Source organism: Heterocephalus glaber, unplaced genomic scaffold, assembly GCF_053883595.1.
Source record: "Heterocephalus glaber isolate CG9 unplaced genomic scaffold, H.glaber_assembly_v1.0 deba00000594, whole genome shotgun sequence".
Taxonomy (NCBI): Eukaryota; Metazoa; Chordata; class Mammalia; order Rodentia; family Bathyergidae; genus Heterocephalus; species Heterocephalus glaber.
This window is the reverse complement of record NW_028258151.1, coordinates 14,136,855-14,163,708: the sequence shown is the minus strand read 5'-3', so window position 1 is coordinate 14,163,708 and position 26,854 is coordinate 14,136,855. Positions and strand designations below refer to the sequence as shown.

The following is a 26,854-nucleotide window of genomic DNA, read 5'->3' as shown; positions in this document are numbered from 1 at the left end:
AAAAATCCATGTTTGATGAAGTTGCATTATGTGGCCCCATCCCCACATGGACTGATTCAGAGTAAGGGCCAGGGGCCAGGGATTTAGCTCAGTGGTTTCACTGCCTGCTGCACAAGCGCAAGGACCCGAGTTCAATCCCTGGTACCAAAAAAAAAAGAGATGGTATCCAGGAAAAAAGGGATTTAGCAAGGACCACACTGTAATCCAGGGTGGACAAGGGGAAGAGGAGAGGGCACGTTACCAGGGAAACTAAAGAGCCCTTAGCCCCCTTCCTGGCCCCACCCAAGACCTCAGGGTTGGCAGGTTATGGGAAAGACTGCAGGGACAAAGGCTGGTGTTCCAGGCACTTAGGCGGCTGAACACCTGGGGTGCTGGCAGTGTGGCATTTACCCTCTTCTGAGTGCCCCACCATTGCCACTACCTTGCACTGTTACCAGTGGCCCCAACGTCCCCTGCCTCCTCCTTCCAAGCATCACTGTGATCACAGAGCCTTCCCTTCATGCCCGCCAGGTGCTTCTCCCTGGCACCCAGCTCACTGGGCTCTACTTAGCTCTCCATGTATGAACCTGACCTGTCACTGCCCCAGGTAAAAAGTCCAGTGGCCTAAGGTATCCACAGGGTGCAGAGGCAAGAGACTTAGTAGCTTCCAGCTGATCTCAGGCACCCTCTCATTCCTCTTATCCCAGCAGCAGCCCAGGGCTGTCCTCACCCCACAGTGCTGTCATTCCTGCTGCCTCTAGGTCATTTCCTCTCTGATTTCCCAGAGCATGCCTTGCTCCGGAGCAGGAGCCTGGAGCCCAGTCCTGTGAGAAGAGCCCCTGGCCTGCCCAGCCTGCAGGGCTCAAAGCCCCGGCAGTAACAGTCCATACCTCACTGTGCCCATCACATAAAAGCTCTGTAAGCAGCTGCCCCTCTTAAGACTGTGACCCCCTAAACACAGCAGGGGCTTAATAACTGCTGTCTGCTGCATGCATATGGCTTCCCAGGGCAAAAAGACAGAGCCTCAAGAGCAGGGCTGCAATGCCCCTCCCCAAGGCTAGGCAGGGATCCTGGCTCTTGGCCCCTACACCCACAAACTATGGGCCAGGCCTCACCTAGACTCCTCCCGAGGAAGCTGTCTCCCCGGATGGAGCCCCTTTGGCCATCCAGACAGACAGACAGAGAAGCCAAAGGTGCCTGGGACCCTTCTTGGGACAGGGCTAGAGCCTAAAACAATGGGGACTGGGCCCCAGCAGGAAGGCCTACAGCCAAGGCTCCTACCCTGGAGTTCAGACCACACAAGACCAGCCAGCACTCCAGAGCAAGTCCAAAAGATTCTGAAGTGGACTGGGGATTTATCTCAGTTGTACTGTGCCTGCCTCACAAGCTCAAGGTCCTGAGTTCGACATCCCCACCCCTTACCAAAAAAAAAAAAATCCTGGAGTGTGCCAAGTGCACATCTGCCTGGGCTCTTTCCTGTGCTCCTTGCAGCCCCACAACATCCTTGCTCTCAACTTCCAGGCTGATGCTCCAACTCCCCAACCCGCCTGCCCCTCCCCCAGCACCTTGGCTCAACCTGTGGCCGTGTCACAAGGCCCTCAGTGAGGCAGCAACTCCACACCAGAGACAGCTGAGAAGCAGAAGTGTTTAATTGCAGAAACGTGGCCAGCATTCAAATCAGACAGCCGCAGCTAAGGCAGGATCAGGGCCCTCTGTCCAGGCTGGACAGGTATGACAGGAAAGGGCAGAGGAAGCGTCTGGCCCAGGGCCTCAGAGCTGTGAGAGGGTGTTGGGGGCCAGGCTGCAAGTGAGGCCTGTGCCATCTGGCTCCACATTCAGAGTCTTCACCACACCGTTCTCTATCACCATGGAGAACCTGTGGAAAGAGAATGGGGATGGGCGGGCACATCAGCTTGGCCCCAGAGGCGGCAGGGGAGGGAGGAGACAGGGTCCCAGGGAAGCCCCATGAAGAGGTCTTCTGCTTTTACCTCTTGAGCCGGCGATTCCCAAAGAGGGGTACCAATGAATTGTCTAGTAATAAATCTGTCTCCTAAGAAGTGAGATGGAGAAATGCGTCAGGAACAGGCCAAAGGCTGCTCCCCACACTACCATGTCCCTCCAAGCCCTGCTGTGGAAGTCGCGCATAGGAAGTGGCTGTAGGGCAGGAATAAGGAACACACTCACCTTTCCGAAGGCCCCAGTGGGGTCAGCCAGGAGCCGAATCTGAGGAGACAGAAAGTAAAAATCATAAAAAGGATACTCCCTACCCCCAGCCCCTGCAGACCCCATATCTCACCTTGCCTTCCGCTTTGTGGGCTCTACCCCACTCTCCAGTCACAAATACATCGTTAACACTCAGACATGCCACCACCTGCACCCCCTTGGCCTTCAGAGCCTCAGCCTGTTCCACAAATCCCGGCAGGTGGGTCTAGGAGGGGGTGAAAGTCAACAAAGGAATAACTGCATTGCTCCACAACCCTCAATCATCTCCAGGCCCTCCTCACCTCCTTGACTCAATGCCTTTGATCAGCCATGTAACTCTGTGAACCATTAGATTCCCTTTATGCCTCAGCCACTGGGGAGCTCATATCCAAATATCCTGTGGTCAAAACCATGAACTTCCCATGGGCAGAACTAGGTCTTTTTTTTTTTTTTTTTTAAAAAAACAGGGTCATGATACTTTTAAATTGCCCAGGCTGGGATTGAACTTGCAATCCTCCTGCCTCAGCTTCCCAGAGTGCCACCACACCCAGTTTTAGGACTATGTCTTATTTGCTCAAGTCCCATGTACTTTCCACAGTGCCTGTCATCCAGCAGCATCAATAAAATTTAACTGTAGTCCTTTTCTCCTATGTTCTGGGAACTATTACTTCATCCCAGCTCTGCTTGTATTTCCTCAAGTCACTGAACTGCTCTCTCAACTGTCTCACAGTTACATACTCCTGTTGCAAGCTGCCTCTCTCTGGGCAACACAAGACTTAGGAAGACTGGTGACCCTCACCTTGGAACAGCCAGGGGTAAATGCCCCAGGAACTCCAAACAGCACACCCTTCTTGCCCTTGAACAATTCTGCCAGGTTCACCTTGTTCCCAGGGTCCCCTTCAAATACCTCCACGGAGGGGATGGCATCGCCCACCTGTAGGGAAGGGCACAAGGGAAAGAGGGAGGAGTAACAACCAGAGCCGGGGGACAGAACCTGGCAGCTTGTCCCCTCCCTCCACCATCTGGTTACTCCACATCCTCTAGGTTTCAAGGTACCCTGGCTCTGCTTAAGGGCCCGTTGGTAACAACAGAGAAAGGGAGAGGCAACCTCCCTGTGTGAAACATTGTGCAAACACTGCCTAGGCTAAAGGACAAGAGTGGCGGGGGGAGGGGAAGGCCCTAACAAGGTGAGGGGAGAAAATCCTGGCCAGGTCTGAATGTCCTATCCACACCAAAGGAAAGAGGGCTAGAAAAATTAGGGGAGGTGTCCAGCCCTCTTGGGGCTACCACTTGGAGGGGAGGGGGACCAGTCTGCCAGGGCTGGAAGAGGGCATGTTGGGGTCAGAGGAAACAGACAAAAGGGAGGGGGATTTCAGAGGCGGGGATTCTAAGGAGCTCAAAGGTAGGAGAAGGAAAGAGATAATGGAGAAGCAGGCCAGGGATTTAGCTCAGTGGTTCTGCTGCCTTGCAGGTTCAAGGTACGGAGTTTGATCCCGGTACCAAAAAAAAAAGAGAAATGGAGAGGATCTCAGAAGAGGGTGGGAGGGGAAGGGAGGTGGCCCAACGAGCTGGGGATGGTTCCTGAAGATGGGATTAAGATAAACAGACGCTGGGAATGGTGGCACAGTCCTATACTTCCAACCACTGGGGAGGCTGAGGCAACTCAGCCAGACCGAGTCTCAAAATAAAATTTAAAAGGGCTAGGAACGTAGCTTGGGAGGAGAGAGGGGTGTACTAAGAAAGGTGGGAATCAGCCATGGAGGGGAGACAGTCGTGGGGTGGGATGTGGAAGACACTACTGGGTTTTCAGGGACCACAACTGTGTCAGAAGATGGACGAAGTGCTGCCCAGTACTATCACAAAAGCATATGGAGGGTGCAGCGGAGGATGCGTAGACAAGTTGAAAAGGGGACCTGTGGTGAAAGGAATGGTTCTAGAAGGTGGAGGATGGGGTGCGTGGTACGCAATCGCCTGAAAAGAATGGGGACCCGTCCCTAGACGCCTCACAGTGTACGAGGGAGTGATCGAGAGGGGGGCTTGAGGGCCTCCGGGATGTCCCAGGAGGTGGGTGTCGCGAGGCTACTAAAATAGGCAAGGACGGAAGGGCAGCCAAGGGATCTTGCTAAGGGTCCCCGAGGGCAGCGGGGAGGGACCCAGAGGGCAAGAGAGACGGCGATAGCCCCTACGAGTGGGATGGGATCAGCCTTGAAGAGACAGGGAGGGGTCAGGTCCGGCTGGGCCAACGGTCACCTTAATTGGGGCCATAGCTGCGGAGGCGCTGCGGAACGGTGGGCCCCGTTACGTGCCCACCCTCCTACTCCTCCTTCCGATCGCCGGCTCGGCTCGCTGCTGCCGCGGCACACTGACGGGTAACCACTCCACTGTGAACCAACCCTATTAGGGAGCTTAGCGCACCCAACTGCGCCAGCCCCATGCCCGCCCACCGACCCTGCAGAAGGCTGAGCCTCGGCTGCACCGCCCCCAATGCGTAGGCTTTAGCGCCAGCGCGCGAGGCGAGGCTGGGGCTTCCGGAACCAGGGTTTATTTTCATTAGGGGCTGGGCCACTGACGCATTACAAATGGGGCGGAACTTTTAGCGGTAGTGTAGCTCATTTGCATAGGAGGTGGTAGCGTTCTCTAGATAAGCCTAATTTGTGGATAGGGCAGTGTTTCCGTTCCTTAAACGAAAACAAGGGACAAAAGACGATAGGCTCCAGTGTAGGCCTGATTTATTTAACATTCAACAAGAGCCTCTGCATTGCAGATGTTTTACATATGATTTGCATTATTCCTACGATTTACAGCAAGTGGGGTTTGGCTTGGGCCGTAGTGACCCTACAGAGACGCTTCCGGTAGCAGCGCACAATCGGACCAGCTAGTACCTTCAGCTCTGCTCGTCAACCACGAGACCCAGCAAGTTCGCCACTTCCGGTTCTCCTGGCTGTCCAATAGCGTGGTGTGGAGCGGCCCCGGAAGTGATGCTAGCCTTGGAGCGGTCTCTTCCGGTTCCGGGTTGGCGAGCTCGAGTGTAGCGACATGAAACTCCTCACCCACAATCTCCTGAGCTCCCATGTGCGAGGGGTGGGTCCCCGTGGCTTCCCCCTTCGCCTCCAGGTACTGGCTGAGGGGTGTCTCTTGCCCCTTTCCCGGGCGGGATGGAGGAACCGGCGTCCCGTCTCTGCCTCACAAAACCTCTGCCTCGCAGGCCACCGAGGTCCGCGTCAACCCTGTGGAGTTCAACCCAGACTTCGTGGCGCGTATGATTCCCAAAGTGGAGTGGGCGGCACTTCTGGAGGCGGCTGATACCGTGAGGACCCTGCCCCCGCTGTGCAGACCTCAGAAGGGCTGCGGGCTCACCCTTGTACCGGTTCCGAGCCCCGCTTGGGGGAGGGCAGGGTGTTTGCACTCCCAGAGATGATTTAGGCCTCTTGTCCGTAGTTGCACCTGGCGGAGGTGCCCCGAGCGCCAACTGAGGGGTATGAGCACGATGAAGACTTTCTGAGGAAGATGCACCACGTGCTGCTGGAGGTGAGAACCGTGTGATCACCTGCGTCCCCCACCTCTCACTTTGAGGCTGCTGGTGTTTAGCTCTGCCCCCCTCCCATAGGTGGAGGTGCTGGAGGGCACCCTGCAGTGCCCAGAGTCTGGACGTCTGTTCCCCATCAGTCGCGGGATCCCCAACATGCTGCTGAATGATGAGGAAACAGAGACCTAACTGTGACAGACACCAACCAGCTTGACGTTTTGTGACCCTGAACGTTCTGTTCTCCCATCCTTAGCCCCAGACCTTGACGCAGTGACACACCAAACACAGTGTTCTTGAGCTCCATAGTATATCTTTTTTTTCTCTCATTAAAGGTTCAAAACCAAAAGCGGTTTCTTTTTGCAGCAAATATAAATTAAAATAGAGTCTCTGTATAGCCAAGGGCTCTGGGCCCTGGCTTCCCCATGTCCCTGCGCTTCCCTGGCCAAACCCAAAAATAAATATAGTGTTATTGCTCTGCAGGGCATAGAGGCAGTGCTCTCCTGACCCCCTGAGGCGAGGTGGGAGCTCATGGGGGGCCCTGGCCACCCCAGGGGTCCAGGGGCTGGAGCCTGCTTGGAGTTATTGCTTCGAGGAGGGGGCACTAATGCCCAATGCAAATGATGAGGAGAGGAGCGAAGGGGGCAGGGACCTTTGCTCTCCCAAGTACCCCTCTACTCTGGAGAGGAAATCTGATTAAGCAGCAGCAAAAGCATCACCCACTGGGAGACTCTGGGCTCCATCCCCTTCCCTCCCTGAGATCAGGTTTCTGCCTGCCACATCCCCTGCAGCCCACTATGGCTTCCGCAAGGCCCCCTACACTCTTGGGGGCACATTATGGCTTGCAAGGGGCAGCACTGTGCCCAGAGTCTGGGCATTCACATTCCCAGCTCCTGATAGCCCCCTCAGTGGAGGAGAGGGCATGGGGCCTGCTCCCAGGCGCTGATGGCATTGCCCTGGCCCTGCCAGCAGGCTGTAGCACTGCCCAGACCCCAGTCTGCCCCCTTTAGGGCTGACCCCATGCTGAGTAGGTCCTGTCAGCGCCCTGACCTGTCTTCACCCCTTGCCTCAGTCCATCATGGCCTCAAGCATCTCCAAGAATAGCTTGTGCATGGGCACCTTGCCCTCCAGCTTCACCCCATAAAAATGGGCCAGCACTTTGCCCGCAGTCTGGCGGAGGAGTGGTAGTGTAAGCAGCAGCCTGCCTGCCCGCCGCCTCTCAGCACCCCCTCCAGGGCCGGCCCGGCCAGCTTCATACTCCAACAGGGCCTCATGCAGGGCTTCTCGCAGCTGCTCCACAGCCTCGGCATCTTCAATGTGCACAGAGTCTGCAAGGAAGGAGCCATAACTGTTGCCCTGGGCCACCTTAGGAAAGGGCAGAAGTCTCATCTACTTCAGCACTGCTGGATAAGGCCCAAGGAGGGCCAACCTGGATGTGTTGTCTGGCTGACAGAGGGCACCACTCTTCTGCCTATGAGCCAAGGCCCACCCTTTCTCCTTCAACTTGGCCACCTCTTGTTCTCCCCACGATTCCTCCCACTAAACTACCTTTCCACATTAGCATGGCTCAAACTCCTGTGTGCAGTTTGGGACCTCCCCTTCACTTGTTTTGTCACTTTTATGAAGTCAGTGTTCTTCCCTAGGCCTCAGTTTTCCTTATCTCCAAAATGGGACATTATCAAGGGCTTTACATGTGTGGCTAAGCGCTGGGTGCCTCCCTGGACTCACCTGAGTTGGCAAGGGCCAGGGCCTTCAGTAAGACATATTCCTCACGCTCCAACTGTAGGGCCTGCAGGCGCCGTACCAGCTGCAGCAGGGCTGCTCCCAGCTCTCCAAGACCAGCTGCCCGTGCCCCCTCTTCATCCAGGACCAAGTCCTCAGCAAAGGCCAGCTCATCCTGCAGGGGCAGTGAGCGCTGGGCCACACCCAGCACCAGTACCTCCATCCATACGCTCTGCAGTACTGACATCTGGTCAGATAGCGACAGTGACGAGAAGCCTGGAGGGCAGTGGGGAGCAGACGTGGCTGAGCAAGTGCCTTAGAGCCAAGGACAACCTGGCCTGCTCCGGCAGGCCCCAAGTCACCTGGGCCCTTTACCTGGGATGCTCTTGGCCCAGCTGATGGTGACCACGATTTCTCTGTCAAAGAGGTCACAGAGGGTAGCCACAGCTGGGAGGTGTCCATCAGGGCCAGCAGGGTCAGGCATGGCATACAGCTTCTCTGGCTCAACCACCAGGAGGTGAGACACCAGTGCATTCACAGGGGCTGCAGCGATGGGGAGGACTAATCAGCACTGAAATGCATCAGGCTTCCTCGGGCCAAAGAACCTTCCCTGGCAGGCCCCCTGTGGCCATTCTCCCCAGCCACTGGCAAGCTAGGAGATAGCTCTCTCCAGGGAAAAATGTTCACAACCTCCCAGGGAAAAGTCTTGGAAGGTTGTGGACAGTCCAAGTCCAAGTGTCAGAAAACCTCTCTGGTCCCAGCTGTACTATTTGGTCTACAATGCATAAAAAAACACTTTCATAAATATTTTTTAGAAAAATGATAAGTGAATCCATGAAGGAAATACAGGACCTAGTACCCATAATAATGCCAGGTAGGTTTCCTGCCCCAGAGCTCTAGGGACCCACAATGCTCTTACCTGTCTTCCGGGGGCCTCCAGCTACTGCCAGGGGGCCAGCAGGAAAGGGGCCTGGGAAGGGCAGTGGGTCCACCTCTGGCCTCCGCTTGTACTTCTGTCGCCCTCCCCTGACTCGGTCCAGGCGCACCCCTTGAATTGTAGGACAGGGTGAGTCTATAGGTCTAGGGTGTACTTGCTCTGCAGGGCTATCCCACAGCCCCACCCTCAGGCTCCTCCCTGCTCCACACAGGACCCTGCCAGTGCTCACCCTCCTTGAGCATGCCCACCCGCAGGCACTTCGTGAAGCGGCAGGCCTGGCAGGCCTTGCGTCTCCGCTTGGTGATCTCGCATTCATTGGAGGCTGGACAGCTATACTCGATGCTCCCTACCAAGAAGAGCCAGGGCTCCAGTGGCAGTCTCCCCAGGCCTGAAGGGGGCCCAGTGGACAGGAAAGCCCTGACACGCCTCGGGCAAGCACAGGTCTGGGGGTACGGGAAGGAAAGGAAGAGCAGGGTACCATAAGCAGGGCAGGGAGGATTGGCCACTGGGCAAGGACCCCTGCCTGGACGAGGGAAGGGCAGGGATCAAGTAATCTGGCAGCTTCTCTGCCCCAGGCCTCTGATTGAGCCATTCCACCAGACCACACTACCCTCTATGCTGCTGAATCTAATGGTCAATTCTCAGTTCTCATCTCACATCTCTAAAGGAGCATCAAACACATCTTGCTCCTAGAAACACTTGAATGCTTCCTTCTTTTGCTCCTAAGACACCACTCTCTTCTTTTCCTCCCACCTCTCTGGCCACTTTGTGGTTTCTCTGCATCTCCCCAGCTCCTTCCATTGAAGCCTCCCAGGCTGGCCTTGTACCTCACCCTCACTCATTCCTGTGGCAATCTTACATCACAGGACTTGCCAATTTCTTTTTCTAGCCCAGACCTGCCTGGACCTCCACACTCATGAATCCAGCTACATCCTGGACATCCTGTATGTCCAGAAGGCTTCTCAAACCTCACACATCCTAAATGGACCCAGACCTCCCTGCCAAGCCAGCAACTGCATTCATCCTGGGGCCTGAGCAGAAACCTGTGCGGATCGTTACATTCCTTGAACAATGTATGCAACCTGCTAACAAATCCTGAAGGCTTTGCCTTCTCATCCACCCTGACTGCAGCTCCTTCTGCCACTGGCAACTGCTTCCCCATGGACTTTTCATCACCATCACCTTTCACCTCACTGGCTTGCTCTGTCCCCATTCTCTGCACAGCAGCCACAGGGATCCTGAGACCTGTGTCAGCTCCAGTCCCACTTCTGCTCAGCCCACCTCCCCACCAACTTCCCCTTGGCCTCACCCACCTGTCACCTTTAAGACCTCTGCTCTCAAACAGGGCTGCCTCAGGGCATGCAGCTCCCTGCCTGGGCTCCTGTCTGGTCCTGCCCTCTATGCAGGTTCCCTGCCCTCCTCACCCCCTTCAGACCTCTGCTCTTTGTCACTTCAGGGAGGCCTTACCTGGCCACCTGTGAAAATACTAAGTCCTCCTCTGCAGGAATTTCTAGCTAACACAGTATGTTTCCTCCTGTATCCTCCTCAGGCTTCTGCACTCAGCTTAAGACACCTCCCCAGGGAAGCCCTCCAGAGCCCCAGACAAAGGCCAGTCCTTTGGTACATGCTTTGCTCCCTGTCTCTCCCAACCTCAGTGGTCAGGATAGCAAAACACAAGTCTGAAAAACAAAGGGTGTCAGGGGCTGCGTGGGCTCCATCCTGTTACCACCATGGACAAACTGTGTCACCCTGAGCAAGTCTCACATCTAACCCCTGAAACCTCAGTTTTCCCAGCTGTGAAACAACTAACAGGCCAATCCCAGGTGATGTTTATATTAGCATCTTGGTCACAGACTTGAAGTTTGGTTTGCTTGGGGGCGGGTGGGGGGGGTGTGCAGTACACAGGCTATGGATTGAACTCAGGACCTTACATTGGCTAGGCAAGCACTCTACCTCTGAGCTACATCCCCAGCCCTTTTTAAATCTTATTTTGAGACAATCTAAGTTGCCCAACTTGACCTTTAACTTGTAGTCCTCCTGCCTCAGCCTCCTGAGTTGCTAGGATTACAAGTGTTCATCAACATACCGGGTAAAATAAGTGACTTTTAAGAGCAGAGATGGGCAGGCATGGAACCACAGTCCTGTCATCCCGGAAGTGGGGAAGCTGAGGGAAGTGTACCACAAGTTCAAGGCCAGCTTGAGCCACAGAGCAAAAGGCTGTCTCCAAAAACAAACATATAAGCGCAAGGATTCCTAACAATCCTTTTTTGTTTTGTTGTTTTTTGGGAGTTTTGTTTTTTGGTACCAGGGATCGAACTCAGGTCCTTCCGCTTTCGAGGCAGGTGGCAGAAGCACTGAGCTAAATCCCCAGCCCTGATTTTTGTTGTGGTTTTTTTTTGGTACTGGGGATCGAACTTGGGTTCTTCTGCTTACAAGGCAGGCAGCGGAACCACTGCGTTTTTTGAGACAGAGTCTCCCATGTAGTCCAGGCTAGCCTGGAACTCGAAATGATCCTCCTGCCTCAGCCTCCCAAGTGCTGGGATTACAGCCCTTCACCACCATGGTTGGCTCCCTAACAATCTTTTTAAAGTCAAATTCTAGGGCTGGGGATTTAGCTTAGTGGTTCCAGCACTTGCAAGTGCAAGATCTCAAGTTCAATCCCCTGTACCAAAAAAAATAAATAAATAAAGTCAGATACTAAAATATGATACAGTAGCTGGATGTCCTAGTACACACTTATAATCCCAGAATATAGGAGGCCGAGGCAAGACAATAAGGATCTCCAAGAGTTTGAGGCCAGCCTAGGCTACTAATGAGTTCAAGGCCAGCCTTGAACAAGAGTGTCTCCAAAAGACGAAAGTAAATAATATATAGGACCGGGGATTTAGCTCAGTGGTTTCGCCACCTACTGCACAAGCCCAAGGACCCAAGTTCGATCCCCGGTACCAAAAAGAAAAAAGTAAATAATATATAGATAAATTTTTTAAAAGGCTGGAGGTATTGCTCAGTATGAAGGCCCCCCTCAGTTGCCCATAAAAATCTGCCTTTCATTGGTGCGGCTTTGAGAAAATTAAAAGGGGCATGTTCTATGCCAGGAGAGGTCAGTAGCTGCTAGAAAAAAGAAAGTCAAGAACAAAGATTTGGAATTTCTCAAAGCCACAGTCAAAAGGTCAAAAGGTGCGATGAGCCTAAGGCACCCAGGAACCCACCTTACACTTAATATCCCATCCAACCCATTGACAGGTGCTGGTGCTTTACTTATTTGTATCTCACTTTAATGAGATACAGGGCCTGGGAGCCCCACGCTGCCAACCTCATGCAGTACCTGGACAGGCTCAGAGACTACTGTACCCAGCGGTTACCAGCTGGGAGGTGTCAGGCCAAGGGTACAGGGCAAAGGGCACAGAAAAGGGGTGGGGGCTCACCCTGGATGGTCCTCTTGAAGAAGGCTTTGCAGGCCTCACAGGATGCCACACCGTAGTGGTAGCCAGAGGCCACATCCCCACAGACCAGGCAAAGGCGTTTGGGCAGGGAGCTGAGCACCAGCTTTCCACTGCTCTGCTCGCCAGGCCCAGTCCCTTCCCCATCCTCCTCCTCCTTGTGCCCCGGGAGGCAGCGGGTGGGAGCTGGACCAGGAGCCAGGGTCACAGGGGGCTCAGTCTCAGTTTCTGAGGAACCCTTTGGACTGTCAGGGCTGGCTGGCTCTGCTTTGATATACAGAGGCTCAATGCCCACCACCTGGCTGGACATGGCGCTGGTCACCTGCAGGGAGAGACCATCAGATCAGAAAGGCAGAGGGATGGGGAGACACACTGCCATATGAGTTGCCCAACCCTGGGCCAGGCTTCCAGGCTCAGTCAGGGGAAGAAAGGGTGCAGAGTCCAAGGAAAGGTTGCCATGAGGGGGGCCCCCCCAGCTGCTGCCAGGAGAACAGTCTCCAGAGCCTCCAGGGCACTAACTGACAGCAGGTCTCCCTCTTGGGAACCTGAGAGAAGCGTGGAAAGGCCCCCCTCCCACCCAGGCCAGAGAGCACGGAAACCTCAGCACCCACTCAACCTCCAACCCCACCTGGAACACCTTTCAGATCTTAGGGTGACTTCAGTGATCTCCCCCTCATCTAGGTACTCTCTATTCAAGAGGGCACAATGAGTCACTCAGGCCCAGGGGAAGCAAAGGATTGGCTTACCCGTGTGTTCACACCCACACCCTACTCACCTGGGTTCTCAGGTGGTCCCACACACCCACACACACTCACTCTGTGCTGGGGGTTTTCACGTTCTAAAACCCTAGTCCTTACTCTCATACTTGTCCTCACACACTCCTCCCAAAGGATACCCTCCATAAACACACACTCAAGACTCAATCCCACACCATCTCACAGGGTCCCCACAGGCACATACAGTGGCACAGACTCCTTCAAGAAAGAACAGCCTCACACTTAAGACACACCGCCCCCTCCTGCCCCAGCATGCCCAGTTCCAGCCACACCACCGGGTGTGGCTCCACCTCCTTGCACCCCAATCGTGCCGCAGAGTCCACCACCTCATGGAGTGCCCCACCCGCTAACCTTCGCACACCTATGGGAAGTTACCCAAAGTTGCTAGCCTCCCCTCCCCCTCCGCCTACGGGGGACCTCTATCAGGTTATCAGGAAGTAAATGAAAAGAGCCGAGGAGGAAGAAGTTCTCCCCCGCCGCTTCGATGACCTTTGACCCAGAGAGGAGGGTGGCCCAAGCCCCTTCGAGCGCCCCCACGTGGTCCTCAGAGCCCTTTCCCAGAGAACCCTCCCCTTCTTCCACCCCAGCCCGCCCCAGGGACTTCGGCTCGCCCCAAGCGCCGTATTGAACCCTGCCCCAGGGCTAGATCCGAGGCCCCAGGCTGAGCGGGGCCGGGCTCCGCAGTCCGAGCCGGGCTGGACTTTGACCCGGGCCGGCCCTCCGGGACCTAGACGCAGGATCCTGCCCAGGCTCTGACTCCCGCTGGGCTCTCGACCGGATCCCGCCCGCCTCCCCGCCGCGCTTGCACATGGCCCCGCGCCCCGCCCGCCCACGGCAGCACCCCTCCGCCCCAAGACCTGGGGCTCCGGTAGGGCGGGTGGGCAGGCATGGGGGCCCAGCAGCCCGTAATGCCAGGGTGAGCCGGGGCCCGAGGGCGGCCCCTCCTCTGCCGCCTCCTCGGGCCGCGCCGCCCCGCCGCGTCCCCTCACTCGGCGGCCCCGCTGGCTGCTTGTAGGACACAAAAGGACATCGCGGCCGCTTCCTACTCCGCTTCCTCCAGCTGACAGCGGGGGCGGGGCCGGTCGTGCGCATGCAAAGCAGGGGGCGGGGCCCGGCGGCCCTATGCTAATCAGACAAGTGAGGCGGGCAGCGCCCGTGTTCCTGAAGGAGTAGGGTGGAGCCTTCAGGGCCAGGGGGCGGGTCTTCATCGAAGCCCCGCCCCACCGCCACCGACCCTCAGCGGCGCACTTGCGTACGCGGCCTCCTGGGGGCGGGGCCAGAGACGGTGGGGCGCCGGTAATGAAAGCCCAGAAGGAACGGAGGAGGCTGCTGTAGCTTTGCGTTAGAGGAATGGGCGAGGTCGCTCAGTGGCCGCAGCAGCGGGGAGAGACCAGGCCCTTAAGAAAATGAGAAGGCGGGATGGGCGGAAAGGGTGGGATATCTGCATATGCATAAGGGGTGGAGCCCAGCTCGGGGTGGGGGCTCAGCACAGCCCCTTCTCCCCTTCCCCCAAGGTAACGCTTTGTGGACACCTGAGCCGCAGACTCAGTAGTCCCGGAAAGTTGCGAAGGCCCTGGTGAGAGAAGCAGACCTACTCGTGCAAGCAAGTAACCCTACGAGTCCCGGGAAGGCAGGGCTGATAAGATCCGGACGGAGAAAACTCAAGGTCACTGCGGTGACCGAATGAAGGTCACGGAGAAGGGCGGGGCCACGTGCGTCCGCCTCACGCAGGCAGCCACGCACTGACTCACGGATTATGCACAGACTCTTTAATTTCTCTAGGGCTCAGACTCCAAGCGGGTCGGGCTTGGGTCTGGAGACGGGACGGAGCAAGGGGCCGGAGTCCGACCGCTGCTAGACCCAGAGGTTCACTGAGACGTCCAGAGCAGCCTCCTGCGCCTCTGGAGCTCCTCGACGCTTCGCTGCAGCTCTTTGGTCAGAAAGTGGTTCTCGCCGATCTTGGACCGGTAGCCTGGGAGGAGAGCAGAGCTGAGTTGGGCCAGTGAGCACCGGCAAGGCTTCCCCCACAGTGGGTACTGCCTGTATGATTTAAGGAGCCATAGGTGATTTGGAGTGGGAGCCACCCTGGGCGCTGGGGCCTGTGTAAGTTTGGGGAACTTTGGATCCCCGCTTAGTGCGAAGGTGGAGGAGGATGGTGAGGCCGGGCTGGAGAAGGTGCCACCGGCCTGAACCGGGGTGGAGCTAGCAGCTTTGTGGACATCTCCTGGACTACCCACTCTAAATACTCATATAGCCCTTTGGATGTCACATCATGAACATCATGATTTACCCAAATAATCCACTGTCCAATAAATTTACCTAAATCCACTGATCCCTCACAGCTCCCCCACCTGGGAAGCCAAAGCTACGTCCACTGGGCAAATGGAGACCCCTCCTAAAACCTCACCTAGAAAGGATCTCCACTGAGGCCTGTCATCCCATACTCTCCCCATTTTGAACCTGGTCTCTCTACTTATTTCTGTTGGACCCTTGGAGTATTTGTGAGTGCTAAGGCCATCTGACAAGGGATACACATTCTGAAACTCCATTCCTGCAGGCCCACTCTCTGTGAAATACACCGGGATCTTTTGTAGAAGCTGGGGGGAGGGGGCTCACTCTTGAGGGCTTTGGTGAGGATTTCCAGAGCTTCAGTCTCCATGAGTTCCCTCAGGGGCAGCGGCAGCTGGAAAAACACTGAGAAGCTCAGGCATCTGGGAAACCCCAGTTCTTCCCACAGAAGAAATGTTCCACCAGATCCCTGCAGCCCCAAGACCCCCAACGAGCCTACCTGCCCCTCCACTCTGCCAAAAAAAACCCCACTGTTGTTTTACTGCTGTACCCCTCAACTTGCCCATCCCCTGCCTCACCACCACCACCACTCCCAGCCTCTCTAACCTTTTTCTGCTGCTCTGCCAAATAGAGTGGAAAGCCTGCATGCTCCCAGGCACTAGACAATGACTCTGAGAAATGCTCTTCTAGAAGAGAAAAGAGAGATCAGTCATCTGGGGCCTCTTAGGTCTTCCCTGGAGCAGAGCTGCATGTGGTGGGAGGCAGTGGGGTTCACCTGCTACCTTATTTGGAGACGGTATAAAATGGTAGGTTCAGGGCTGGGGATTTGGCTCAGTGGTTTTGTCAACTGCTTTGCAAGCGTAAGGACCCAAGTTTGATCCCCGGTACCAAAAAAAAAAAAAAAAAATGGTAGGTACACTCTTGGGTTCCAGTTCTGGCTGTCCCACTATGTGAGATTTAGGTCCAGTGACAAGTGTCCTATCACCCCCCCTCCCCAGGATGGAACCCATGCACAGGCTTAGTGCATGGTAGGCAAGCAGTCCAGCACTTTATTGCCAGTCCTAGTGACTGAGGACTTACCCTCAAGTTCTTTATCTGTAAAATGGAGTCATAAGAATGGCTTCTTGTGGAGGTTGTAAAACTTAAAGGTGACCAAGTAAGGGAGAGAAGCTCAGTTCCTGGCACATAGCAACCACTTGGTATGTACCAATTATGATATTATTAACAGTTCCAATCCCTTGATGAAAGTGAAAAGAGGAACTGGCCATGGTAGTACACACATGTAACCCCAGCACTCTGGGAAGTTGAGTCAGGAGGATCAAAAGTTCAGGCTGCCCAGCTTGGGCAATTTAGTGACTTAGCAAGACCCTGTCTCAAAATAAAATTAAAAAAAAAAAATTAAAAATTAAAAAGAGATCACTGTGAAGGCCTTGGGTTCAATTCCCAGTATCACCAAAAAGATAGGGAAGAAAGGTGCCCACCAAACAGTGCCCACCAAACTGTAGTAAGTGCTTAAAAATTGTAAACAAGAGGGCCCAGGGATTTAGCTCAGTGGTTCCACTGCCTGCCAGGAAAGCACAAGGACCCGAATTGGATCCAAAAAAAAAAAAAAAATTGTAAACAAGAGCCAAGTGTGGTGGTACATGCCTGTAATCCCAGCACTAGGGAGGCTGAGGTAGAAGGATCACTGTGAGTTCGAGGCCACCCCGAACTACATAGCGAGACCCTGTCTCAAAAAAAAAAAAAAAGATTGTAAACAATGATTGACTAAATGAAAAATAACCCCCTCAACCAGCGCCAATCCTGAGGCACGGAATTAAACCCCTCCCCTCAACTGGTTCCATGACTCCATTTAAAGCACAGATCTCTACACTGCCGCGGCACGTTTTTCCTATTTGTCTCCCTGGCTTATTTACATTGCAGTCGCCCTCCCGCTAGGGGGTGTTCAAGGAATGTCTGGTTGATTGAAAGCTTGCAGGGTCCGCGCTAACGCCGTCCCTGGCAATCCTAGAAACTTGGATGCTATCGGCGTCCCCCATTGTACAGACGGGAAAGTGAGGCCCTGGCCAGTCACCTGTACTGTGGGCACCCACGACCTGGCGAGGCCACACTAACCGTTCCTGATCTCGGATTCGCTGGCGACTTCCCCTAATTGGATACCCAGGGAACTGCTGCAGGGCGGTTCCAGCTCCAGCAGAGTGTGCTTGTCCAGGTCCTCTGGCTTAGAGCCGTCCTTGTCCCTCAGAGAAATGGACTTGTCACCATCCTCCCGGAGGTCCCGCTGGCTGTTCCGCCCATAGGTCTCGTAGACTGTGCCGTAGCCCTCCTGGCCCCAGTTCCCGTGGACCTCGGACAGCTGCATGCTCAGGCGTGGCTGCGGTGGTGTGGCCTGGGTCCACCCATTCGGAAGGCCGTTGTGCCCGCTCGCCTGGCCCGAGCTTCGGTGGTCTGAAGACGCCTGTGGGCCACATACAAGGAGGGAAGCCAGGGTCGCGGGGTTCTGGAGCGGGGGTACTGAACCAGGGCGAGGGGAGGCTGGAGACGATGAGTGGGGGCTGCGGGAGCCAGGGCTGAAAGAGAGCTACCGCACGGGCTTGGATGGGAAGGAAAAGAAGTCGGAGGCTGACAAGCGAAGGGCCAGACCGGTCCTTACTTTGAAAGGTTCTTCCTCCATGGTTCCGCCCTAACGGACCCAGGCGCTGCCTGGGTGGGGAGAGGGAGGGGCTCGCGCTTCAAAAGGGGAAGGGGGAAGGGCGGGTCACCTTCAAGAACAGCTGTCCCTGCTCCCTCCCAGCCCACCCCATACCCAGGCCTAGGTTGGAAACATCATGGCTGATTCTGACGGTGGACCCTACCCGGTGGCCTCCAGACGGAGGGCCATGACTTCACTGACGTGGGGGCCTGGGAGCCCTGGGCCTGGGAGTGGCCCCGCGGTGGCCTGAAGGACGCACTCCCACACCCGCTTGCGTCCCGGAGCGTGCACGCCCGCAGAGGTGCAGTGTTTTCATTTATTGATGCAGATTTTGAGGCACAGTAGTGAGGTGTGAGGAACAGGCCCCGCTAGGGCATCGCGACAGAATGGGCGGAAGTTAGGAAGGGGCCAGGGGCCGGAGGTGGCGGGTAGGTGACCCTAAGCCTTCTGCCTAGGCCTCAGTTGAGCGTCAAAAGAGGGCTCTTTGGTCAAACAAGCCAAGCGTGCCAGGGAGACAGCAGGAGCAAAATCCTTTGAGCGCCCCCGCTGGGGAGTCCTGCCTTACATCAGCAGGCCTTTGTCTCGGGGACGCCCTGGACCCCGGGGCCGCGCAGGCTTCCTGGGGGGGTTGGGACGGCGGCGACCCCTCGGTGCTCGAGGCAGGCCGCAGCCGCGCTCGCTCTGCGTGTCTGAGGACTCATCTATAAAGGCCAGGTTCTCGCCCGGGTAATCGAGGGCAGAGGCTGTAGGCGGGGAAGGCGTGTCAACCCTCTCCGGTGGTGGGGGGCACTGGGGCAGGCTGACTGGCTGCTCTGGACAAGGTGGGGGAGGCAGAGGTGGCCGCTCCTTCTCTGGCGGAGGTGCGGTGGATACCGCTCTCTGGGTCACCCGCGCTGTCACTGTGCCGGTCCAGCTGGCAGCCTGCGCCGTGAGGCCGCCCATCTGCGTGGGAAGGAAAAGGAGTCCTCGACCAGGGGTCCTCGACCCCCCGCACAGTCCCGGGAGCCTGCCCCTTCACTGATCAGTCGTCCACCTTCTTTTCGCCTGGTCCTACAGCCTTGGTGGGCCAGAAAATGAAAAGACGTCTCCCCTCAGCTACGCGCTTTCCCTCCTCCATCCGCGGAAGTGCCCCCTTGGGAGAGTCCGGTTGTACTTCAGCCCTGAGACCTCTGCTCCCTCTATCCGGCTGGGTGTTTCCAACAGGTAAATAACAAGCGACGCAGTAGTATAAGTATGCCCCATGCAACATTTAGGGCATATTCTAAAATTTTATTTGTTGTTCATCTGTAATTCACATTTAACTGGACTTTCTGCATTTTTTTCCTGGTAGAGGGGATTGAAGCCAGGGCTTCCACACTAAGCTACATCCCAAGCCCTTTATTACTTATTTTTAAAATTTTGACACAGGGTCTCTCTAAGTCGCCAAATTGCCCAGGCTGGGCTGAATTCGCCACCCTCCTGCTTCAGCCACCCAGAGTGCTAAGATCACAGGCCTATGAGCCGCCATGCCCGGCTTGCTTTCTGTGCTTTTAGGTTCTAAATCTGATAACCCTATCCATAAGGGCAGAGGTGGTGAAGACGCCAGACACAAAGTCTCCCTCAGTCTCTGCCTTGAGACTCACACTCTAGAAGGAGACAGACTGGTCAACCAGCTCAGGGAACAGGGCACATTAGCGCCAGAGCGCACACACGGCATCAACCCCAACACGCGTACCTCTGCCCGTGTGCGGCGAGACACAGCTCTCAACCAGTTCCCGATGGTGGTGAGCACTGAGGCGAAGTAGGCCAGGCCAAGCAGGATCCAGAACCACACCAGCGGCTGGTAGGCTGGAGACTCCTGCTTGGGGTCAGCCCCTGGGATGCCACCAGGGAAGGAGGAAAGAAGTTGATTGAATGCCAAGCCTGTGAGCCCTCTGTTCACTGCCCCTCTTCCTGCTTTGCCTCTCCAGGGCAAAGGGCTTGTGCTAGAATGTACGAGTGTGTACGGGAAGGTCAGTGCATGAGTTGAAGGTGTGCAAGACAGAGTGTGCAAGAGCAGGTGCCCTCATGCAAGAAGGTGATATGTGTGAGATGTGCATTTAATATATGTGTGAGCATGCATGGGGCTGCAGGCATGCAAGCATGTACATGTGCATGAGGAGAAGCATGCATGGAATCATTCCATGATGAATGTAGGTGGAGCAGAGGTGCCACGGTGGAACTTGGAGGGAGAGACCCTGGACAGCAATGAAATAGGGACATGCAGTCCAAAAAGAGCAGCCTCACCAGCCACATAGTCGCCGAAGCCCACGGTGGTGAGTGTCACAATGACAAAGTAGATGGCCTCCAGCTTGCTCCAGTCCTCCATATAGCAGAACACAAATGTGGGCGTGAGGACAAAGAGCAGGCAGCCAATCAGCAGGAAGAGCATTGCCGACAGCACTCGCACCAGCTCCGGTGGCACATGCCACTTCTGCAGGAAGGAGTGTTAGGCAGGACCACAGAGGAAACACTTAACAACCTCCACTCCCATTCCCGCCACCACACCTCACTCTACCCCAAGTTAGTGACAGAGGCTTCTGCCCCACCAGGGGTACACAGTCACTTGACAGGGACCTAGGGAAGGGCATCGTCAGTACAGTGCAAAAGCACACGGTGTAGAGCAGCTCACCAGGAAGATTGCTTCGATGTGACCAATCCCACGGCGCAGGGAAGAGCCCAGCCGATCCCCAACCCCTGCCAGCAGGATCCCAAACAGCGGAATCCCTACCAGTGCGTAAAAAATGCAGAAGAGGCGGCCGGCATCGGTGCGCAGGGCTGCGTTGCCATAGCCTGGGTAGAGGGGTGGTGCAGAAGTCTAGGCGCTACTTGGCACCCCAGCCTCTCCCTGCACCTTCCCCCCAAAGGAAACTCCTTGTCCCCGCCCCCTCCAATAGTCCCATCTCCCCTCCCACCGATAGTGGTGATGATGGTTCCTGAGAAAAAGAAGGCACTCCCCAGGTTCCAGGCTGAGTGGTTGCTGATACTGGTGGAGTTGGTTTCTGGATCCGCACCCCCTCCCAAGGCATCAGCCACCTCCTGCAAGACAAGGCACAGAAGGAGGAACCTGAGTCCTTCCTGCCCTTTCAGCCTCTAGGCTCATCCTTCCCATCTTATAGCAAAAGATGCAAATTGGGTGGCCCAATCCATTGCAGGCGAGTTTGTCTGACCTCTGTGATGTTTCAGAAACATTTCAGTCATCTGCCCCCTAACACCACACAATAGATTTCTAACTATACAGTAGAAAGCACAGCTCTTGGGACCAGACCACCTGGGTTCAAATCTTGGTGCTGTGTGACCAAGACTAAATTAACTCTCTGCCTCAGTTTCTGCCTCTGTGAAGTGGGGATGAGTATAGCACCAACTTCATAGGTCAGTTGTGAAGCTAAAGCACTTACAACATAGTAAGCATTGTGTTTGTTAGGGAAGTTCTGGTAATTGTACCCTATGATTTCTTGATTTATACAGACTCCACCATTCACACTGCTCCTAAGGAAACTGAGTTGGTTGTCCCTTGGCTTAGAAGTCTAAAGAAAATTAGGGGACTTTCTTCCAGAAAGGTTCAAATATCATCAGAGTTTGCATCCAGTTTTAGGGTGTTCATACACACATACACACACACACACACACACACACACACACACACACTAAAGTCCAAGCTAAACCCAGTGTATAGTAGGTGCTCAGTAGGAATTACTGAATGAATGAAGTATCCATGTGCTTGCCCCCTCTTCCCAGCCTGCAGGTCCCTCAGGCAGGTTCTGTGTTTTTTGTTTTGTTTTCCTTGAATCCAGGAGTGCTCTCTACTTCTGAGCTACATCCCCAGTCCTGTTTGTTTGTTTGTTTTTCAGACAGGTTCTCCCTTAGTTGCCCAGACTGGCCTTGAACTTGTGATCTTCCTGCCTTGAACCACTTCCTGGGATTATAGGTGATGGAGGTCAAGAGAGTTAAGAGGATCTACTGAGGGGCCCTTCCTCAAGGAGCACAAGGACAGTCTGTGGGGAAGATCATAACCCACCTTTTTTCTCTCTGACTACTGTCCTTATTAGCATGAAACATTCCAATTAATCTTCTCCAGGGATTGCTCCAAACCCTCCAGGCTCCCTTCTGTCTAGAGAATACTCTAGACTCTCCATTCCAGCACATAAGACTTTTTCTTTTTTTTTTTGTACCGGGGATCGAACTCAGGACCTTGGGCTTGCGAGGCAGGCGCCGGAACCACTGAGCTAAATCCCCGGCCCACATAAGACTTCTTCTAAGCTGCTCCCACCTCCCTATCCCCAGTCTTCTCTCCTGGGGGTTCTGAGTTATAGCAATCTCCCCCCAAGTTTGTAAGATGATTCCATTTCCTGTAATAACAATTTTTAATAAAGGCAAGAGATGAAATGTCTGATTAAATGTAATTTAATTTTTATTTTGTAGCACTTTTTCAATAAATTCACTACTTAGGAGGAAAAAAATCCTTTGTCATCCTGTGTTCTAATTTCTGCTTCAAATGACTAGGCATCTGCTAAGTCCAGATTCTGCAAACACTCTAGAGCTTTCCAGTTTCCACACCTTTGCCCATGCTGTTCCTTTGCCCAGGAGTCATTTGTCCCCAGTCTCTAACCTCTATCCCTCATACCCTCCTCATTTCAGTTACCAGCTTTCCTTCCTCATCCCTACCACCCAGCCCAGAGCTCAGCATACAGTGGATGCTAAATAAAGAAAGGAGAGAGGGCTGGGGTTTTAGCTCAGTAGTTCCACCACCTGCCTTGCAAGCTCAAGAACCCGAGTTCAATCCCCAGTACCAGAAAAAAAAAAAAAAAAGAAAGAAAGAAGGAGAGGAGGCTCCTCTTCCACAGCACCCTACAGTGATCTGTCTATAGATCTGTCCCTTCACCTAGATGTGACATCATCTAAACAGAGCCTGCATCTGCCCCACCTCAATAACCATCACCTATTCATCCCTTGGGATATAGCACTACAGCCCCAGCACACCGCACTTACATGTACAATTGCTGCACAATTAATTTAGGGAATGGCTTTTACTATGGAAGAGAAGCAAAGCAGCTGTCCCCCACCCTTTTAGGTCCCGCACCTCCTTTTCTTCTTATCCAGGAAAAAAGCAATCCCATTGTGAAGACAAAATAGGTCAGACTTCCTCCCTCTCTCTGCCTTGTGGTCTGGCCAGACACACTTTCCACCCAGGGCTCCCTGAGCCTCCTCTTGCTTTCTGGAAGTATCAGAGACACACCAGGTGTCTATGTCCTGATCCTTATCCCACTCTCATCTCTGCCCTAGGTCCTGCTCCCTTGGGAAGCAGCTGAAACACAGAAGCTTCCACACTGGTGGCCTTTCCTATCAGCAAGAACAGGCAGGAAACAGGGATATTCTTCAATAAAGTCATAAATATTAATTGATTAAAGTGAAGTCATACTGACTTTTTTTTTTTTTTTTTGTATCGGGGATCAAACTCAGGACCTTGCACTTGCGAGGCAGGTGCAGGGTCACAGTCACAGAGCTAAATCCCTGGCCCTAAGTCACACTGTTTTATATGACAATGACTCAGAAATCAGAGAAAGCAAGAGGTGCTCACTGATTATACCCCAGAAGGTGAAGGCTGGACTTCTCTTTAGTGACTTGAAGGAAGTTGACCAAAAGTGGCTCAGAGGAGCCCCACTCTGTCCCTGTCCACCTGCTACTTGCCTCCCTGGTTAAGCATGTGTTGAGAGGGAGGGTCCCCTACCCTAGCATCCATGGTGGCTTGGACAGGAGTGCTCTGAAATCATCTGTACATGCTTATATGCACACGTGGTGTGTGGAGGGGGAGTTCTTCACAGTGTTCTTGGGTTTTTCTAAGGCATCTGTGACTCCAAAAATGTATAGGAGCTAATGTAGGAAGTATTGCCAGCTTTGGCAAACAAAGACATTTAATACTTGCATTAAAATTATTTAGAAAAAAATATTTAGTTAAAATTCACATGTAACTGGGCGTCTTGGATTTTCTGTGGTAATTAAGCTGGTGAGTTAGACCTGTGAAAATGTAATGTGCCATGTGCTTCATTCATTCATTCATTTTTTCAATGTTCCTCCATTTCATAGCCCTTATATAGAAACATTCCAGGAGCACAGCCAGGTGTCAGGCATAGCAAGAAAAAAGAAAGACCTTGTCAGGTTCAAGAGCCCTAGATCCAGCCCTTGCCCTGCACCCCCTCTCCTGTACCCAGTCCTCAGGAATTGGTCTGGAAATAACACCCAGTCCAGGGCCTACATAGGCAACTCCTGAAGGGCCACTGGCCCCACACACCTTGATGAAGAGACCCAGCTCGTGCTGGCTCACACATGGATGGGCCCTCAGGAACTTCTCACGGACCTCCCCCAAGTCCTTCTGGGCCTGCTTCTCATAGGGCTGCTCCAGGGCCTGGAACACCAGGGCACCCGACACCAAGTAAAGCAGGACCAAGGCTAGTAGCGCCAGTAGGGTGGTGCTGCGCATGGCTCGCCCAGGGGCCGGGCCAGTTCCGCCAGTTCCGTTGCTGCCTGCCGAAGGTGGAGGGGGGGCAGGAGGCTCCTGGGGAGCAGTGGTCACTGTAGGCAGAACCAGGGATGGTGAGGTCAATAAACTGGCCTGACACCCCACACCCTCCTCCACCTGATCCCCTGCACACACCTCAAGGTCCTCAGAGCCCCCAGACATACTATCCCTAGATAGGTTCCCCCTCACATCCTTCCGGCTGGACACTTGGTGCCAGGGAACACCTGGTACCCCTCTTACTTCCACTGCCTGACCCTCAGGGACCCCGGGGTATGAGAAGAAAAGAGGGCACCGGGCAAGGAAAGGCAGGAGAGTGGCTGAGGAGAGGAAGGGGAGCGGGGCAATGTGCAGGGCCTGGGCGTGTTGGGAAGGCTTCAGAGGGGGGTGGGGAGAGGAACGCTGGGAGGAAAAGGAGTGGAGGGATGGAGGGCGCAGAGTGGGGACAGGGCTGGCCGGTTCGCTCGGGGCTTAGCTGGCTTGGCAGCAACCTCGAGACGCCCCCTCTCTTTCCGACAGGTGCCCTGTCAGGCTTTCGAGGAACCCTGGGGCTGATCCTGGGCAAGGCGAGCCAGGGCGCAGGGAAGGCGGAGGGCGCTGGGTTTCCATAAGGAGGGGCAGGAAGGGCCCGACCCCGTGAAGCAGCCCCCAGGACAGCTGTCAGCTCCTAGGACAGCGGAAGGCGTCGCCCACACACAGGCGCGCATACACACTCGTCCACAGGCCCTGACACACTCCGACACACGCGCGGGCACAAAGCCCCCCGCGCGCCCACACTGCACTTTGCGGCTGCCCCACGCCCTGGCTGCAGATACACCCTCCGCCCGCGTGCTCCCACAGACCTGGGTCCCTGGGATCCCCAAGAGCCCGCCAGCCATGCTACGGCACCTAGAGGCCCACGCACACGTACGTGCACATTCCTCAAACCCCAGGGCCACCGCGCCGCACCCTAGCCACTCGCTGCTACCGCTCCCCAAGCCGACGCTTCGGAGCGTGACGGGCGGTGGGACTAGCGGCTGCTCCACTACGGGAGACGCCCACGCGCTGGGGGATGAGCGTCCTCCCTGGCCTTCCCCGCGCCCCGACCCCGGCCGGCCGGTGCCCCTGTCCCTGAGCCCGCCCGGCACTCACTGTCGGCTGCACTGCGCTTCGGCTGCCGTCTGGCTCCCGCCGCCTTCCAGGTGCCCGCTGGGCCGTGGAGGCGGTGGTAACAGGGGCGGGGCGGGCAGCCACCAGGGCTGGGACCCCCTCCCAGAACTCCCCTTCTCCCGGGTTTAACCCCTGCAGCGCCGTGCAGCCCTCCGGTGCCGCGCCCTCGCTGCCAGCACCCCCAGCCACCTCGCTAGCGCCAAGCCCTTTACCTGAGGCCGCAGGTCTCTCCGTTGGGTCCGCAGGTCGAAGAGGAGCCGAAGCCAGATCGCCGCTGGTTCTAACCTTCTAGTCTCTGACCGGAGCCCTGTGTGGCACGGCCCCAGCCTGGGCATCTGCTGCCCCACGTCTCCCGACAGGGACCACGCTAATCTCCTGGCATCGTCCAGGCCCATTACAGGACTGGGAAGGGCCCTCATCTCTCCTCCCCCGGGACAGCCGGGCCCCTGGGCTCACACTGAGGGAGGGGCCCCTCGGGATGATAAAGGGGTGGAGAGAATCCCTCCAGGGCATCTAGATTTGTCCAACCGTGGGTGCTGGGACCGGGTCTGGGAAGTCAATGCTGGAGCACCTCCTGACCCTCTTCCCGTGTCCCCAGCCTTTGGTCCTCACCCCCAGGCCTAGGAATCAGCCTCAGAGGTCTAGGTCGGACTGGTGCCAGCATTCTCTCCCTGCTGCCAAAACAGGCAAGACCCAGGTCCATTCCAAACCAACCCGTGCTGCTCTCACCCACTTAACAACCTCTGATCTCACCAAAGACCCTTCTCTTGCCTCCTGGGGTCCTTGAGCCCTCAAGGCAGGAGGTTTTTAACCTGGGCTATAAAGCTACCACCTCCTACCAGTAGAGGGCCTGGGTAGATTCTCAATCTCTGAGGTCTTCCTGTTCCCACTTAAAGAAAAAGTATAATTAATTATCACTTCAGGTAACATTCAAGGCACTTAAGAGGTCAGTGTTTACAAATGCTCAAAACACAGCCTATCACGAACAATTAAATGCCCTACAAATGTTAGCAACTTTCCTTTCAATGAAAAGTGATTGTCCAGCCTCAAACTGGTTCTCTGCATCACAGATGACCTTTCCTTGGGTCCCCAGAATGGTCTCAAGCAGAGGATTTCCTCGAGGGACCAGTGCTGGAACTCCCAGGGATGTGGGTAGGAATCAGATGCTATGATAAACACCTCCCAGATCTGCCAGGGTGACAGAAGCATAGGGCACTGACTGTGCTATTAGGGGCAGCCACCGAAAGGGCCCCTCAGAATAAAGCAGACACAGCACCCATCTAGGCAAGCTCACACCTTCGTCAGGAGACTAGGCTACTCCCTGCTACATCAACACCTCCTTTGCAGGCCCTCAGTGACCCCTGGTACCTAAAGGCCAGGTTAGAGATATTGACAAGAAAACCAAGCCTTTCCAAAGCCCAATATGCTCAGGTTAAAATGCCTAAGAGCCACATAATCACAGTGCCATGGGGCCCAGGAAGAGGGGTCACAGTGTGCTGCACGAGATGAAAGACTTCATAGAAGAGGTGATTTTTTTCCCCCGAGTGCAGGGGATGGAACCTAGGATCTTGTGCACATCAGGCAAGAGCTCTATCACTGAGTTAACCCGAGAA

General features: G+C 55.1%; 5 protein-coding genes and 2 long non-coding RNA genes across 14 annotated transcripts; 3 read left to right on the top strand and 4 right to left on the bottom strand.

Moving 5' to 3' along the window:
- Positions 1–1,610: 1,610 nt before the first annotated feature.
- Positions 1,611–4,693, bottom strand: Prdx5 (peroxiredoxin 5). Of its 2 annotated transcripts, XM_004852507.4 has the most exons (6): positions 4,432–4,693; positions 2,981–3,115; positions 2,276–2,407; positions 2,164–2,202; positions 1,968–2,029; positions 1,611–1,855 (listed from the first exon to the last, which is right to left on the bottom strand). In XM_004852507.4, the coding sequence occupies exons 1-6, from the start codon at positions 4,444–4,446 to the stop codon at positions 1,750–1,752; spliced, it is 489 nt and encodes a 162-aa protein (XP_004852564.2). In that variant the 5' UTR covers positions 4,447–4,693; the 3' UTR covers positions 1,611–1,749. The 2 variants fall into 2 exon arrangements, with proteins under 2 accessions (XP_004852564.2, XP_087061354.1); XM_087205228.1 differs by lacking the exon at positions 2,276–2,407.
- A 165-nt stretch (positions 4,694–4,858) lies between these two features.
- Trmt112 (tRNA methyltransferase activator subunit 11-2) lies at positions 4,859–6,053 on the top strand. Its single transcript, XM_004852514.4, has 4 exons — positions 4,859–5,295; positions 5,387–5,488; positions 5,620–5,709; positions 5,789–6,053. Exons 1-4 carry the CDS (start codon positions 5,218–5,220, stop codon positions 5,894–5,896), a joined length of 378 nt encoding a protein of 125 aa, XP_004852571.1. The 5' UTR covers positions 4,859–5,217; the 3' UTR covers positions 5,897–6,053.
- Esrra (estrogen related receptor alpha) lies at positions 5,998–13,651 on the bottom strand. Of its 2 annotated transcripts, none has more exons than XM_004852512.3 (7): positions 13,437–13,651; positions 11,789–12,125; positions 8,593–8,709; positions 8,346–8,474; positions 7,802–7,969; positions 7,433–7,702; positions 5,998–7,032 (listed from the first exon to the last, which is right to left on the bottom strand). In XM_004852512.3, the coding sequence occupies exons 2-7, from the start codon at positions 12,111–12,113 to the stop codon at positions 6,773–6,775; spliced, it is 1,269 nt and encodes a 422-aa protein (XP_004852569.2). In that variant the 5' UTR covers positions 12,114–12,125; positions 13,437–13,651; the 3' UTR covers positions 5,998–6,772. The 2 variants fall into 2 exon arrangements, with proteins under 2 accessions (XP_004852569.2, XP_087061337.1); XM_087205211.1 differs by having other exon boundaries at positions 8,593–8,806; positions 13,437–13,641.
- Positions 13,370–14,548, top strand: LOC110350681 (uncharacterized). Its single transcript, XR_002397411.2, has 3 exons — positions 13,370–13,447; positions 14,094–14,245; positions 14,362–14,548. It is a non-coding gene; the product is annotated as an uncharacterized LOC110350681 (long non-coding RNA).
- On the bottom strand, positions 14,327–17,913 carry Catsperz (catsper channel auxiliary subunit zeta). 3 transcript variants are annotated; one of them, XM_087205223.1, is made up of 5 exons: positions 17,724–17,913; positions 16,984–17,326; positions 15,475–15,554; positions 15,196–15,262; positions 14,327–14,551 (listed from the first exon to the last, which is right to left on the bottom strand). In XM_087205223.1, the coding sequence occupies exons 2-5, from the start codon at positions 17,228–17,230 to the stop codon at positions 14,448–14,450; spliced, it is 498 nt and encodes a 165-aa protein (XP_087061349.1). In that variant the 5' UTR covers positions 17,231–17,326; positions 17,724–17,913; the 3' UTR covers positions 14,327–14,447. The 3 variants fall into 3 exon arrangements, with proteins under 3 accessions (XP_087061349.1, XP_087061347.1, XP_087061348.1); XM_087205221.1 differs by lacking the exon at positions 17,724–17,913 and adding an exon at positions 17,522–17,631; XM_087205222.1 differs by lacking the exon at positions 17,724–17,913 and adding an exon at positions 17,522–17,631 and having other exon boundaries at positions 15,475–15,551.
- LOC110350682 (uncharacterized) lies at positions 17,731–21,610 on the top strand. The gene is made up of 4 exons (XR_015448913.1): positions 17,731–17,861; positions 18,617–18,763; positions 19,736–19,854; positions 21,430–21,610. It is a non-coding gene; the product is annotated as an uncharacterized LOC110350682 (long non-coding RNA).
- Positions 17,863–26,062, bottom strand: Kcnk4 (potassium two pore domain channel subfamily K member 4). Of its 4 annotated transcripts, none has more exons than XM_021264671.2 (7): positions 25,454–26,062; positions 23,868–24,148; positions 20,494–20,617; positions 20,211–20,371; positions 19,826–20,012; positions 19,275–19,414; positions 17,863–18,502 (listed from the first exon to the last, which is right to left on the bottom strand). In XM_021264671.2, the coding sequence occupies exons 2-7, from the start codon at positions 24,054–24,056 to the stop codon at positions 18,122–18,124; spliced, it is 1,182 nt and encodes a 393-aa protein (XP_021120330.1). In that variant the 5' UTR covers positions 24,057–24,148; positions 25,454–26,062; the 3' UTR covers positions 17,863–18,121. The 4 variants fall into 4 exon arrangements, with proteins under 4 accessions (XP_021120330.1, XP_021120329.1, XP_021120328.1 ...); XM_021264670.2 differs by lacking the exon at positions 25,454–26,062 and adding an exon at positions 25,224–25,315 and having other exon boundaries at positions 17,944–18,502; XM_021264669.2 differs by lacking the exon at positions 25,454–26,062 and having other exon boundaries at positions 17,944–18,502; positions 23,868–24,439.
- Positions 26,063–26,854: the final 792 nt, after the last annotated feature.

Excerpts from the sequence above, each read along its gene's own strand:
- Prdx5 (XM_004852507.4), bottom strand. Across the intron at positions 2,203-2,275 it reads CCCACAAAGCGGAAGGCAAG|ATTCGGCTCCTGGCTGACCC; the intron begins GTGAGATATGGG and ends CTGTCTCCTCAG. Across the intron at positions 2,030-2,163 it reads CCACTGGGGCCTTCGGAAAG|GAGACAGATTTATTACTAGA; the intron begins GTGAGTGTGTTC and ends CTCACTTCTTAG.
- Trmt112 (XM_004852514.4), top strand. The coding sequence starts at position 5,218 with ATGAAACTCCTCACCCACAATCTCCTGAGCTCCCATGTGCGAGGGGTG. Across the intron at positions 5,489-5,619 it reads TTCTGGAGGCGGCTGATACC|TTGCACCTGGCGGAGGTGCC; the intron begins GTGAGGACCCTG and ends TCTTGTCCGTAG. Across the intron at positions 5,710-5,788 it reads TGCACCACGTGCTGCTGGAG|GTGGAGGTGCTGGAGGGCAC; the intron begins GTGAGAACCGTG and ends CCCCTCCCATAG.
- Esrra (XM_004852512.3), bottom strand. The coding sequence starts at position 12,113 with ATGTCCAGCCAGGTGGTGGGCATTGAGCCTCTGTATATCAAAGCAGAG. Across the intron at positions 7,703-7,801 it reads CTGGGCCAAGAGCATCCCAG|GCTTCTCGTCACTGTCGCTA; the intron begins GTAAAGGGCCCA and ends ACTGCCCTCCAG. Across the intron at positions 7,033-7,432 it reads CCTGGCCCTTGCCAACTCAG|ACTCTGTGCACATTGAAGAT; the intron begins GTGAGTCCAGGG and ends CCTTCCTTGCAG.
- Catsperz (XM_087205221.1), bottom strand. The coding sequence starts at position 17,542 with ATGGAGGAAGAACCTTTCAAA. Across the intron at positions 15,555-16,983 it reads CGAATCCGAGATCAGGAACG|AAGAGCATTTCTCAGAGTCA; the intron begins GTTAGTGTGGCC and ends TTTCTCTTCTAG. Across the intron at positions 14,552-15,195 it reads CCTCACCAAAGCCCTCAAGA|GCTACCGGTCCAAGATCGGC; the intron begins GTGAGCCCCCTC and ends CTCTCCTCCCAG.
- Kcnk4 (XM_021264669.2), bottom strand. The coding sequence starts at position 24,257 with ATGTCTGGGGGCTCTGAGGACCTTGAGGTGTGTGCAGGGGATCAGGTG. Across the intron at positions 20,618-23,867 it reads AGCTGGGTCTCTTCATCAAG|GAGGTGGCTGATGCCTTGGG; the intron begins GTGTGTGGGGCC and ends CTTGTCTTGCAG. Across the intron at positions 18,503-19,274 it reads CTCGCCGCACACGGGCAGAG|ATGGGCGGCCTCACGGCGCA; the intron begins GTACGCGTGTTG and ends CTTCCCACGCAG.